Source organism: Perissodus microlepis, chromosome 23, assembly GCF_051167445.1.
Source record: "Perissodus microlepis isolate ML-2025 ecotype Zambia chromosome 23, ASM5116744v1, whole genome shotgun sequence".
NCBI lineage: Eukaryota > Metazoa > Chordata > Actinopteri > Cichliformes > Cichlidae > Perissodus > Perissodus microlepis.
This window is the reverse complement of record NC_140482.1, coordinates 17,351,039-17,365,702: the sequence shown is the minus strand read 5'-3', so window position 1 is coordinate 17,365,702 and position 14,664 is coordinate 17,351,039. Positions and strand designations below refer to the sequence as shown.

General features: G+C 38.3%; 1 protein-coding gene and 2 long non-coding RNA genes across 3 annotated transcripts; 2 read left to right on the top strand and 1 right to left on the bottom strand.

Annotated features, from left to right (window-relative positions):
- Positions 1-5,995: 5,995 nt before the first annotated feature.
- Positions 5,996-6,887, top strand: LOC146361186 (uncharacterized). The gene is made up of 3 exons (XR_014799521.1): positions 5,996-6,369; positions 6,478-6,543; positions 6,695-6,887. It is a non-coding gene; the product is annotated as an uncharacterized LOC146361186 (long non-coding RNA).
- A 142-nt stretch (positions 6,888-7,029) lies between these two features.
- LOC146361185 (uncharacterized) lies at positions 7,030-9,542 on the bottom strand. Its single transcript, XR_014799520.1, has 3 exons — positions 9,448-9,542; positions 9,230-9,287; positions 7,030-7,534 (listed from the first exon to the last, which is right to left on the bottom strand). It is a non-coding gene; the product is annotated as an uncharacterized LOC146361185 (long non-coding RNA).
- A 704-nt stretch (positions 9,543-10,246) lies between these two features.
- Positions 10,247-14,606, top strand: LOC146361184 (PI-PLC X domain-containing protein 1). The gene is made up of 7 exons (XM_084921195.1): positions 10,247-10,482; positions 10,650-10,786; positions 11,723-11,848; positions 11,931-12,086; positions 12,515-12,621; positions 13,225-13,295; positions 13,512-14,606. Exons 1-7 carry the CDS (start codon positions 10,380-10,382, stop codon positions 13,784-13,786), a joined length of 975 nt encoding a protein of 324 aa, XP_084777321.1. The 5' UTR covers positions 10,247-10,379; the 3' UTR covers positions 13,787-14,606.
- The last annotated feature ends 58 nt before the right edge of the window (positions 14,607-14,664 follow it).

Below are 14,664 nucleotides of genomic sequence, written 5' to 3'. Positions count from 1 at the left end.
ATTATATTGGTTAGCCAGTCGTTTGTCCTTCCAGTTATGCTGCTTCCTGGCTTTAAATTTAAAATTTATTTCACAGTTGTTTTGTGTCATTTTAAATAGGAAATATAGAGTCATGTGAAAAATGTTTTCTTAGTACTCTGTAGACCTCTGATACCTCTAAAAACAAACATGGCAGTACAGCTTAGGTTTGTAAAGACTTCTGGAAAAAAGTTCTTTGGACAGACGAGACCAAAGCAGAGATGTTTCGTCATAATGAAGAGGAAAGCCAATTACAGCATGTCAGCACAATATTTTGTCTATCATTAAAATTTGTTTAATGATTTCAAACATTAAGTTGTACATGTAATATATGTAAAAACTAAATAATCAGGAAGGGGCAAATACTTTTTTCACAGCATTGCCAAGCACGGTTTTGGAGTGGTGATGATTTTGGCTGGTTTTACAGCCTCCGGACTTGTGCACCATGCTGTCATTGAGTCAGCCATGAAGTAATTTAAATGAATGCCTGCTAACCTCAGTGAACTGACGCAACACTGTAAAGAAGAACAGGCCAAAATCTCTCAACAGTGATATGAGAGACTGATGATAAAATCATATTCTTGTCATAGTCAAAGTTACTTGGGTAGACGGAACGCCATGTTCCACCTCTTGCATTACCTCTTAAAGCTTTAAGGAATAAAGGAAATTACTTTCTGTACTTTTTGAACCCAAATATTTGCCCACTATTTTTTAATATAGATTGTTGAAGCAGTTTGAAACCTCCTTTGTGGTCACTTTCATTTAATAATGCTCAAAATGCCTTCAGGGAATGACAGGTTTGTAATGTGGTTTGCCATGTAAAAGACGGCTTGATCGCAGCAAACTTTGCTCCAAGATCTTTTATTACCCAGTATTTATGGAGCCTTTACAGATGTTTCCCATGTTGTGTAAGCTAGTGCCCCTCTCCACTTACTCCTCTTTGTCTTGAGGATGAAACCTCCATAAAAGAATTCAAATCTTTCGACTGGGAGAGTGAGAGTTTTCTATTTCACTGCTGTGACCTTGGGCTTTTTGGATTTTATCAAATGTTGGAGTTTTTGCTTGGATTTGTGGAAGCAGGGACAAGCTATGTTCTCTTACATTGGCCCAAGTGTTCATTTCTACCCCAAAAATCATGTCTGAATGTTACGCTGTGCTGCCTAAGTGCTTTATTCAGTATTCAGTATTTGTTTTCCACCTTGTCCCCTGTGGACAGAGATTTAATTATATTATGTGCCACAGACGATGAAATCATCAAATTATTCGTATTCTCTGAAACTTTTTTGTTGTTTTGTTCAACTATTTTCCACCAGATACTTTTTAAAGCATCACATAACTCTTCCAGACTTTTTTGTTTTCCAGTTAAAAACATGAATAGCGTGCAACAGAACAAAACAGAATAGAATAGAATAGAACAAAGAGCCTCTATTGACATTGAATTTAGGATACAGCAAGACTTGGGGATGAACTCCGGTCACATATTGAATTTACAATTAAAAAAAATGTTACATAAGCACACAAGCGGCCACTGATAAAAGGAGAATTTAATATTAGGCACCACAAAGAACCACATGCCCATAATATAAAAGAGGAAGCTGGACCAAAAAGTGTCAGAGTCATTAAGTGCTGGAGTCGGGTGGTTTCCAGTGTACGGTTTTGTGCGAGTAAAGGTTTTAACCACGAGAATCGAGTATAATAATTAACCTAAAATACATAGAATATAAATATATAGGGAGTGTTATTGTAAGAGTGTGTGTGGGTGCTTATTTTGTATGTTGGTTGAGAGTGGTAGTGACCTTCAAGTAGAATATTTTAATAAATCTATCTTAATGATTTTGAGTTTTTAGTGACCATTAGCCTGCCTGTGGGCCGGAGGTCAAACAGCTGGTATCCGGGGTGAGAGCAGTCTTTTATAATGTTTTGGTCTCTGGAAAAAAGGTAGCATATGTGTGCAATGTCTTTGAAAAAAGGAAGCAGGCAACCAATGATTTTTTTGGGGGGAGGGGGGGCTGTCTTGAAGACCTTTGGTAGAGGTTTCTGTCAGCTCCTGAGCAGCCAGCATACCACACTGTGAGGCTGTATGTTGGCACACTTCCTACTGTGGAATGGCAAAAGGTCACCTGCAGCGTTTCCTGGAAGTGGTTTTTCTTCATGATTTTCAGAAAATGCAAATTTTGCTGTGCTTTTTTTTTTTTGACATCAGCTGTGGTGTTGAGAGGAAGCTGCTGGAGGGCTCTGTTCTGTATTTCCTGAAGTTTATGACGAGTTTCTTGTTTTTTTGTTTCTGTGTTGCTCTTTGGTGTCAGATTACTTCCTCACTTTGGGACTTCTGCTCTGTAAGCAGACTCATCTCCTCCTTAAGTGAGGATGACTACAATGGTATCATGTATTGATCAATAAATGTAGATTTAATATATATTATATTAATATTGATATATTATATCAATATTTGATATATATAATTTTGCAGCACTTTAAATAAGAAATATAGTACAATTCTGTGTATTTTACTTGCAAATTTGTCACATCTCATATTATCAAAGAATTTCTAATCCCCAAAAGTCGATTCAGTTCATCTTGACGTGGCGTTTTTAGTGGGAAAAACATCCAGGATTGGTCATCCAGGATTTGCTTCCCTGTGTCAGGGTTCCTGGGTCATTGACCCAGTGTTTTCAGTTTTTCATGCTCTGTTTATTTCTCACTCAGTCTCATTTCCTGTTTTGCTGTGCCATTTTCCTTCCTATGTCATTAGTCAGATTAAGTTCACTCACCAGTCTCTAATCACTCATCAGTCAGTAAATATATTTAAGTCCTCAGTTTCCACCAGTCCATTGTCTTGTCATTGAGGTTGTCACTGCCATCGTTCCTGTGTGTGTTTTCAGGTCAGCCAGCCATTCAATCGTTCAGCCAGTCAGCGTTCATGTTCTGTCCATCCACTCACTATAATAAACTTCCGTATCCTGCATCGTGAGTCCTGCATTTTGGTCATCTCCTCCTCGCATCCACACGAACCCTGAAAACCTGGATGATTGAGCATGCATCAAGACTAAGAATTTCTAATATTAGACAAAGATACCACAGTTAAATACAAAATGCAGTTTTTAAATTATGATTTAAATTTGTTAAGAGATCAAAACTATCCAAACCCACCTGGCCCTGTGTGGAAAAAAAAGATTTGCCACTCTTGTAAAATAATGAATTAAAAGTGATTAACATAATTTTTTTGAAAGCTTAGTTCAATTTCACTGTGTGACAAAGTGAAGCAGGCTAAAAGATCTCTAAAAGCAACACATCACACCACAAGCTAAAGAAACTAGTCTGGAAAGGGTTACAAAGCCATTTCTAAAGTTTTGGGACTCCAGTGAACCACAGTGAGAGACATTATCCACACCTGGAGGAAAGTTGGAGCAGTAGTGAAGCTTCACAGGAGCGGCCGTTTTATCAAAAGTACTCCAAGAACAACTCATCCAGGAGGTCACAAAAGAACCAGAAACAACAAAGAACTGCAGGCCTCACATGTCTCAGTTAAGGTCAGAGTTCAACAATAAGAAAGAGACTGCACAATTTTTTTTACCACTCTTTGAACTTGTTGAATTTGATTAAATTAATTTTAGTTTTTTTCTAAGTTTTAAGAAATTATTGTTTATTGTTGGTCTATATTTCTACAAGAAATAGATGCCATATGTTTTTCAAAGAATCAAGTTGGAAGTGCGTTCTGGAACCAACCACCTGTTTTCTTGCAGTATTTTTGTTTCAGAACTTAAAAGCTAATCTCACATTTCCCTGAAAACATCTTGATAATTCCTAAGACTTTTGGGAAAATATTCTGTGGACTGATGTGGACAGGATACACACACACGCACGCGCACATGTACACTGATACTGATACGCCCTCACCATCACCCTCCCTTCCCCAAATCCAGCGCCTCCTCCCATTCTTACCTCTAATCCGATGTGGACAGCGGATCAGCTGGAGGTGCGACTGAAGATTGCAGCGGTCCCAGATCCAGCTGTACACACTGGAATACTCTCCCATGTTGCTTGTCTGTGTTTTATTGTGTTATGGTGGGATGGTATCTGTGCATTCCTGTATTATCCTTTTGTGTTACACATTTCGATGTTTTCTTTCCCCTTGCTACCTAGCCTGACCTGTCTCCCCAATGTGATGTTTGTGTATTGTATGTACGGTCGGCAAGGTCTGTCATCTCGGTTGTGGACAACTGCAACTGACAAATTAAGGCTATCTCATCTCATTTCAAAAGTAACATTTTTTGAAAGGTTTGAGTTACATCTGATATAAAACTAACTTATAAAACTTGTCCAACTCTGAATTTATCTCCAATTGAGATGCTTTGACTTGACTGCGACCTCAAACAGGCTGTTCATGGTTGAAAACTCTCCAATGTTCCTAATTAAAACAATTCTTCAAAAATTCTGCCAGAGCGATGTGAAAAACTCATCATTCCTAGTTATTGCAAATACTTGATTGCAGTTTTTGTTGCCAAGGGTGACACAGCCTGATATTAGGTTTAGGGGCCAAGTACTTTTTCACACAGTGTCAATTAGGTTTGGATACCTTTTGTTCTCTTAATGAATGAAATAATCCTTTAAAAATAGAACTTTGTAATTTCTTGTGTTATCTTTGCCTATTATTAAAATATGTGAATCATGTAAGTGTGACAAATAAGCAAAAATAAATATGCTTTTTACAGCACTGTGTAGTTTAAATGATTTACAAATGAATGGGTTTTATTTTCATTTACACTCCACTCAAGTAATACTCTGAATTCGACTGAAATCCACACAAACCATTGTTTAAAAGACAGTCCTAAATATTAAGCCTAAGATGAGTCCTGGACCTAGATTACCCAGAAACCAATAGGATAACATAATAGTGGAGCTAAAATAACTAGAGAAAATAAAGGTAGGTGCCTTCTACTTTTACCAGTGTTACTATTACTATTACCAGTAAGTTTGATGGTTTCCAGCCATAACTCACATTGTCTCCTTGACAATCTATGTACTGAAGGTCCTTCAGGAAACTGTGTTTGAGTCTGTTATCCCCTCTCTGCTTTCCTGTAAACAGTCCTATCCAATAAAAATGCACAAAAATGCCAAAAATAAATACATTTGCTGAGTATCAACTGAGACACAGTAACAAAATTGTAACCGGAAACTTAATCTAAAATGATCAGTTTCATTTGGCTGTCTGAGTCATACTCCAACCTAACAGTCACAAGAACAAGTAAGTTAATTTCATAGGGTCACAAGGTAAAAAGGTTCAATTTAAGGACTCCTCATAATTCAAGCATCTCTATAATTGTCTAGTTATATTATTTCTAGAGCATTTACATGTGAAAACAGCTTCACATGATTATATGAAACTGAAGACAACCATAACAAATTAATGCTTTGAAATCATAACTTAATTTTATTACATTTAATTTTTGACCGTGTGTGTGTTTTCTGCCATCTGTGTCTTGATTTAAGGCCATTTTTCATGCTGTCACGTCACACTGATTTCTCCCTAGTGGTCGTAATATGTAATTACACAAAAACTGCCAAACTTTAACTGCAATAGAAAAATGCACAATTAATTAATTGATAGCAATGACATTTTAACGAATATATAATATATTAACATCACTATAAAAATGTATAAATAAGTAATAGTAATTAATAGTATAATATAAACAAAAATTGGCAATCCCTCCCATCCGGTAATTTAAGTGAGCACCAACAACCTTATTGCATCTTTAACCTGTTCATTCATCATTCATTCATTGTCTTTAATCATTCAGCCTCACATTCACAATTTAGGCTTGTTAGTCTGACATGCATGTCTTTGGACTGTGGGAGAAAGCCAAAATTAAGTCTATATAGCAGCTATTAAACCAGGGGCGATTTTAGCCCATTTTTGGGCTATAACATACAATTAAGGAAAATGTAAGGAACACAATGTAAATGATATTGTAAAGTCATTAAAACAGCATACTCTGATTAAAAGAAACATGTAATTGGGTAGGATAATAATAATAATATTAAAAAACATGTACAAGATGGGTATGTATACTTGTACCCAGAATTTAACAACTATAAAGTTGTAGGATGCCAGACCATCTTGATTGAATGTAACTTCGCTCCACACAAGTTTTATGGTAGACATATTCATATTGGTATCTAATAAATGATTAATCCTTAGATTTTATCGAACGTTAACTTATAAATTGTTTCTGTCTTTATGTGTTTGTTTCAGATTATGCAAGATGAAATTATTCAGTCAGCAAGACACTTGCTGCAGTTGCTGACATCATCCAACTGAACTGCTGCTGTGATGAATCAGAATACAAGGTTTACTTTAGCAAGACTTATGAGTTAATGCTACATTTAACTAAATTGTTGTATATTTTGTGTCCAATATTGTCTCCATATGATTTTGTTTGTTGCAACATCTTGCAGAGAACAGAGTCAAGGTACCAGCTTGGTCAACCCTGAAAGACCATCCGTTCATCAAGAAATGACCAGGTGAAAAAGTCATAAACTAAACACTCTGCATGAGCATGGAATTTAGGATGCAACTTTACACTCAGGGCTTGAATTACAACAACAGTCAATCACATAAAAAAAAATATACTTTTGGTAGTTCTGTGTCTCTGTCTCTCTCCTCAAAACCCAGATGGCTGCTGGTACTGAACCGGGTTCTGGTTCTGCTGGAGGTTTCTTCTTGTTAAAGGGGAGTTTTTCCTCTGCACTGTCACTTCATGCTGCTCAGTGTGAGGGATTGTTGAGGTTGAGTCCATATGTCCTGCGAACAACTGCTGGGCAATGACACCATGCAATCTTCTGGGATTCCTTAGATAGAAAACCTGTGAACTGCACTTGTCCTTGGTCTTCACAGCTCACCTTTTTACTGTTTATTGAATCAAAATGCTCCAGTGACATGGATTCTACATTGTAACTGATGTGATGTTCTATAAAGTGGTTTTAATAAAAATAAAAAAAAGGCAAAAATTAGTTTGTTTCTTTATTCAATTTTTGAACAGTGATACTCACTCAGTAAATGCAAATTATTTACACAGCAGTGTACTACAGGCATAAATCTAGACCCCTAGATAAAACATTATGGCATTATAGCAGTGACAACTCCTCCACAGTAGCAGGTGGGATTTTTCTTTTTTGAGGACGGCTCCTTTTACCTGTCACTACAGATGGTCTGTTTGTTTTGATCAAGAGCCTTTTTTGGGGCAGCTGAAGAGAAGTCTATCTTACGGCCAACCACTGACTGTATCTTGGTCATATTACCCAGCAAAACCCAGTATGCAGGTTCATCTGTAACAGTCCTTGTGCCACAGATCAACACTGTTGCTTCTACATTAAACAGAAGAGCAGTGACGTGGGTGCAGGTCTCCACGACTCCGGCCTTACAGGTGCAGTGGGCGGCTTCAACCTTCCCTGTGATGCTCACAGTGACCCATGGCTGCAATGCTGGTTCATTCGGTCTTTGAGAGTGCAGGACCTGAAACACACACAGACAAAGTTAATTTAAAGACAAGAACTATGAGCCAAGGCCGACATAAATGTGTTTTATCTACTTAATCATTAATGTAACAAAGTGTTTAGAAAGTTAGCACATACATGTAATTTTTCATTTCTTTATGTGTCCATCTATAGAACGCTGCATGTTATAGTGTAAATCTGCCTGTTCTCTGTCAGAAACCTGCCTGCAGAAAATGAACCTAAAGTATGTAATGCAAGGATGTCATCACTTTAGAGATGGAGAAAGCATAAAGTAACAATTATGAATCACTTAATATGATGAGGAGATTCTGCAGGTCATTAATCAATGTATAAAATTAAAATAAAATGTATTTTTAGTGACACAAGACACAAATATGGAAGCAAGATGTATAATCGCTTAGTTTGGGGAAATTGTGGGTAGCCTGCAAGGGCCTCAACTTCTCCATTCCCACAATGTGCAACAAATGGGCACAGCTGATCTTCAACAGTGGAACATCGGCCAGTTACTTCCAACTTTAACGCAGCTTGTAGTCTTGGAGAGCAGCACACCAAAACTGCATGCACAACTTCTGCTAACAGTGGAAACGGATTAAGAAATCCATGCAAACAGATTCATAAACCGAAAGAATATTATTTTACAGGATTAATGATCATATCAGCCGCTGGCTGATCACAAACCCTGAGGGTGTATACGAGAAGTAGAAGAAGCAGAGGGAATATCCCGTTTAAGTTTAGATAGTATTTGTAAAGATATTGACCATATCCTTTTCTGAAAGTGTGGATATAATGGATGGGGTAAGGTACTGACATGCTACAACTTTATAGTTGTTAAATTCTGGGTACAAGTATACATACCCATCTTGTACATGTTTTTTAATAATATTATTATTATTATTATTATTATTATTATTATTATTATTATTATTATCCTACCCAATTACATGTTTCTTTTAATCAGAGTATGCTGTTTTAATGACTTTACAATATCATTTACGTTGTGTTCCTTACATTTTCCCTAATTGTATGTTATATTAATCCTATATTTCCGTTTTAATATTTCTAATGTTTGCCTTGTTTTCTTCACTGTCTGGTCTGCCTCTGTCTTGCCTGTATGGATGCATTTACACCTAAATGTCCCCAACAAAGGATGTTTTAATTCACCACTATTCCAGTGAAACACGAGTCTCCCATCTTCCTGCTACCGGTCTCGAGTTTTTGTTCACCAAAGCACACACCAACTTCATACTGACCGACAGATCACTGCCCTTTTGCCGCCTTGTCTGACCGTGTTTTGTGGCTTTGGTTCACTTCACCTCACTCTTCCCCTTTCTTGTCATTAAATCAGGCCGTTCTGCAACCATGGCAGCCATTCACTCTATGGCTTTATTCATGGTGTATTTTACCCCTTCACCAAAGGCCGTTCTCGTTTCCAACATTATATTTGCAGTGTTCGTCTATCTATCAATATCTGCAGAGTATTTTTTTTTAACGAGTATACGAGTATCCTATTTTCTAAAGCACAGCATGTAAAGGGTAGCTCGGTTAGCAGGATGCTAGCATGTAGCGCTTAGTGAGACACGCCTCAGACGAGTTGAGCAAAGACCCCGTTTGTGTACTTTATACGTGAGCAACGGATTTAAATAAAATTAACGTTTCAAAAGACAAACTTGAAGATAAAAAACAATATACTTACCGGAGAATCGCCAGGGTTTGCCGCTTCCATCTTGCTGCTCCTAAATTCAAAACTGCCTCTGCAGACAGGCAGGGGAGACGTGGAAATTGTCTTTGAGTTAGTCAAACGTTTTCCTTAGTTCGAGTAGATGATAAAATAAAATAAAAATAAATGGGATTTTAAGTAGGACTAGGCGTTCTGTAATGATCTCTATTTAGGAGAAAAACTTAATCACTCACCTTTAAACAGCTCTCTTTTAGGAGACACACTGCTGGCTAACGGTGTCATGTGATCAAACAGCGTAATTTAATTGGCTGAGAGCCGCTCGACTCGATCTAGTGCTGATTGCTCTGGCTTGGGTCATTCAAGTTCACCACTTTTGCAGTTGAAGTTTTGCAGGCGAATTTTTTGCAGGTGAATTTTTGCAGGTGAATTTTTTGCAGGGAAATTTGGAGGATAAAAATTCAGTGTTATAAATTCAATGTCTAAAAATACTTGAATTCTGATGATACTATATTTCTTCCATATACAGCCTACAAACTGGATTTGGCATCAGAGCTCTTTACACTTCGGTTTTTCTGTCTGAGCTTCAATGAAATGGCCTTTGTATTGCAACGTACTGTACAACAGACTCCAGTGAAGCAGAAGCATCATGTAGGTCAGCTTTTCTCCTGTAGATGGAGAAAGAGGGCCAGTCCACGGGCCCAGGGGGCAAGAGGGTTTGATGAACTTGCCTAAAGCTTAATCTGAAAGGGTGCGGAAGTTGAATGGGGGGGGGGATATTGTTTTTATGAAAAGCAGGGCTAAATGACAAGACATCAAGAAAAGCTAAAATCTGTCGGTGTAGGACAAGCTCTGTTGTCTTGCTCTTTGTTTGTTTGCTTTCTTTTTGTTTTTATTTTTTTAGTGTCGGGGGTAAATTGACTACTATGGTTCTCATTTAAAATGTAAAATTAGCACACATTGTTACCGTACTTTTTACTTTAGTGTTCTAACTCTACTGTTTTTTTAAGCAAGCTCTCGTCGCGTTTGGTGATTTTATTTTGAAAATCGCTAAAGGAAGTGGCGATTGACAACAACCGGAAGAGTTGGTAAATAAACCGTGTTAAGATCCCGAAGAAGCTCAAAGAGCATGCTGAACATCTGTAGTAGGACAGGGCGGTAATAAGACATGGAGGACAAACAGCGGGAGCAGCTCGGAGGAAACCCGGACTGGATGTCGCGTTTGCCGGAGGAGCTGCTGGACGTCCCGCTGTGGAACCTGGCATTACCTGGTAAAACAGGAGCAACCAGTTCAGCCAGTTCAAGACAGAAAAGAATAGAAAACACTCTCATACAGATCACATGTTTACTTTAAAAAGATAATTATCCTTAATCTCAGGTTAAACTGTAATAAAAAATTGTCTCAGATGCTTGTTGACAGGCTCTTCTCGCACCACAGGCAGCCATGACAGCATGTCCTTCAGCCTGGATGTCTCCTCTCCTGTGGTGAGATCGGAGTCCTGCTTCCTCAGACTGACTGACAGGCTGTTCCCCTGCTGTACTCGACCCTGTGTTTACCGCTGGGCCACCACGCAGGTATTTTACGGTCCCCCTAAAGATGAAAGAAAACCAGGAACCTGCACCACCTCAGGTGATGCTCCCTACCTCGTAAAAGGTTTGGGGAATTCATCTGAGGTTTTGATAATTTGATAATTACTGAACTACCCTTAGTTTGGAAAGAGGAAGATGTTTTATCATGACTTACTGTATACAGTACTGTGTAATGACCCGCCCCTCATTTCTTCATATTTTGCTTCTAATCAGACTATCTTCATTTTTTTTTTGTTAAAGTGGTCTTGAGCAGTTCTTCAGGCTTTCCGAAGGTCCTTGAATGTTTTTCTTTGGACATCTGGATGCTTATTTGATCATTTACACCCAGTACTTAAACCTGACCATTTTCAGAGGAATGTTTTTTTTGTTTGTTGAGGCACTTAACACTAAGGTGTGACTCATTCCAGCATCCAAAAAAGGCTCCTAACGCAAAGACGGAACAAGTGGTGTGTCTACACATGCAAATATCTAACCAACTTTAAACTGTATCTTTAAGCGTTTTGTTACTAGAAGCCTGTCACAAAAATGGGTTGAATGTTAGAAAAATACCAAAGATAAGAGTTTAACAGACATAAAATGTTCTTTTTAGCACTATCAGCTGAAAACACTCTCAGCAGTGTGTCATTAAAAAGTTCGAGGAAGCTGCACAAGTGGAGAAAAAAGAAGAGGCGGATCTATAAAACTATTTAAAAAAAGTGACTAGCAAGTAACCTGAAACAGGAAGAAAAAGCTGAGATATGTCATACTACGCAAGAATTAGACTGAAAATCAGAGACAACAGGTGTGATGGAGTGATGAATGCAAATGTGAAATTGTACAGAGGAGATCAGGAGAGAGATACAGCCATCTGTACAACATGGTGGAGTCTCTGTCATTGTTTGGTTCTGGTGTTTCAATATTCATTCTCTTTCTTGGCTACAGCTATCGGTCCTTTCTGATCAGTGTGATCTTGGTGTTCGTTTCTTGGACCTGCGGATCGCCAGAAAGCCAGCAGGGAGCAGCAAATTGTTTTTCGCTCACGGCATATACACGCTGATAACCGTCAAGGTCAGTAAACTACACCAAAACTGCATTGATACTCAGAGTGAAAGCTAATTTACAGCAAATTTTAATGTCTGTCTGCATGCAGGAGGCTCTGGATGAACTGGCCGGCTGGCTGGACGCTCACCCCAAAGAGATTGTAATCATTGCCTGTTCACACTTCGAATCTCTAAGTGACGAAGACCACGCCCATCTGATGGAGTTCATCCTCCTGCTGTTCAGAGGGAAGCTGTGCCCACCACAGGTAGATAGACATTATTAGGATAATGATTGATTTCTAAAGTTTGATAATGCCAAATATTCACTGCTTTCAGCCTCTCAGATAAGGATTTACCATTTTAACTTCAGTAGATATAAATACATGGAACTGATCTCAACCACAGGCTCATTGGGAACCCCTGACTAAAACAAATGCATTTAAGACTGTAATCCTGCAATAAATCATTTAATCATTTAGGTCATGGTGTTCAGTTTCTGTTGAAACTCTTTTCGACTCAGGTGTTTCAAATATCAGAGGTATTGCTCTAGTCCAGAAACCTGCTAATATACCACACCACAAACGTCACGCTCCGAAAATTAAAACGTGTTGCTGTAATCATGTTATTAGCCTGCATTGGTTTTGGCACAGTGTGCCTAATAAACTGACAGCTTGATTCATGTGTATGCATGCAGGAAACTCCCACTCTGCGGTCATGTTGGTCAAAAGGTCAGCAGGTCATTGTTTCCTATGACGACCAGGAGCTGCAGCACCCTGGGCTGTGGAATCGGATACCTTATTGGTAAAATCCATAGACCGTATGTAGAAGGGTTAGACAGACTTCGTAGCTTAAGTGTCTTCGATTCCGCGATTTTGGTTCTGATTGCTTTCTCTGGCAATATTAGCTGTTCTTTTTTTGTTTGTTTTGTTTTTGAGCATCTTGCTGTCTCAAAAGTATTAATAATAGATGTTGGTACAGTGACTTTAAACCACACTGAGAACAGCAACAGCCAAAGGTTCAAATATGACATAATTGGAGTGTCATATTTTAATGTGTGTTCACTGTCAGACATAATACGTGCTTGTTGGTTTATTTATAAATGGTGTGACATGGTGTGAAATACAATATTAAATATGTAAACACTGGTTGCATGTAATATATACACGTATGTAAAGATAGTTTGTTTCCTCCTATTTTCAAACCTTAGACCTTATGTGGTTTTCTTGGTCTTCTTCTCTCCCCCCTTCTTTTTGGGTCTTTGACTGGTGACCAACACTGGTGGCCATTAGGGGGAAAAAACAGATTTGAAGCACTGCCTGATTACTTTTACTTTTCAAGGCTACTGTCTGCACAGTTGGTCATGTCACCAACACTGAAATGATTGAACCTGTCCTGTGTGTTCAGGTATGCTAACAGCCCAGATCCTAAGAAAGTGATCACCTATCTGGAAGGCCAGCAACGGCAGGGAAGACCAGGTATGAGGTTGTTGGAACAAGTAGTGCAGTGAGGGAAAGTAGTAGCATTACAGACCTGTATTTAAAACGGTAAAAGTATTTCTCTAATGTCAGTGACGTAGTAAAAATACTCTAAAGTGTACTGCTTCTGCAGCTAGCTGGGATTTATTTTACCTCAGGTTTTATTTGCTGTTCGTTTCTTTACGCACCGGCTTTACAGACGGTTTTGTTTTCCAGATGGTTTTTACGTCACCGGTCTGAACCTGACAGAGACCATGTTTTACGTCTTCCTGCACCCTTTCCAGAGCATGAGGACGTTGACGTTGACCTCTCTCTCACTGCTTCTCCGCTGGGCGGGTGAGCAGCAGCCAGGACCCGAGGGAGTCAACATTATGTGCTGTGACTTCGTCGGTATGAGCGAGTTCTGCTCGCTTGTCATCGAGCTGAACTACAAACTAGTGGGCGGAGGCTGCAGGAAGCTGCCAGCAGCCTCCAAAATAAGTGCCAGTTAATAATTTTGTGAGCCTGCCATCCTGTTTATACAGTTGTGTGCTTGATGTTTTTGTTTTTTAAGCATCACATTACCTTCTACATGTTTATTCAGGTTAATTTCAACATGCTTTACCTAAAACTATAAGGAGGTACACAAGTTACATGTTCTTTACACATTCACTGTGCAAGTGTAGTTAAAGTTTTATATTTTGCACTACTGGACACTTTTCCACAAATATTTGCACAAATATGACAATCTATATATCGTATATGCATTTTCTTTTTTATTTTGACTTATTTTTAATTTGTAATTCATTTTTCTTTTTCAATGATTTTTCTTACCTCATAACTCGTCTCTGTGCTGTGAACTTTTCTTTAGGGATCAGAAAGTCTTATCTTTGCTTTTCAGAATGCCACATGTTACAAATTTTAGTGTTTACTATCAACATCACGAATGCTAGCAGCCTTTTAATTAGTGTACAGCTATACAATAGTTAGCTTGGAGAGCAACGTGCTGAATACTAGGTCTCTCAAAGTGTTGCACTATATCTTGTATGATGTTACTTTTTTTTTTTGTTTTACTGTAAATTAATCAAATGCTGGTATTTCTAAATAAATATTTTCATATTTATTTTTCACATTGTATTTTATAAACAGCTGTGTGGGTGCTGTTTGGTGATTAGCATTGTCACCCCACACCAAGCAACTCTTGAGTTTGAAACTTTGACTGCGTGGCTTTCTTCTACAGTCCAAAGAAACGCATGGGTTATGTCACCTGGTTATTCTACATTTACCGTCACACTGTCTGAATAATAAAAATCTGTGATTTTTGTACCTGGATTTGTTTGTAATTAAGAAATTTTGAATCCTCAGACGATGCGCACAAACAAAATGATGA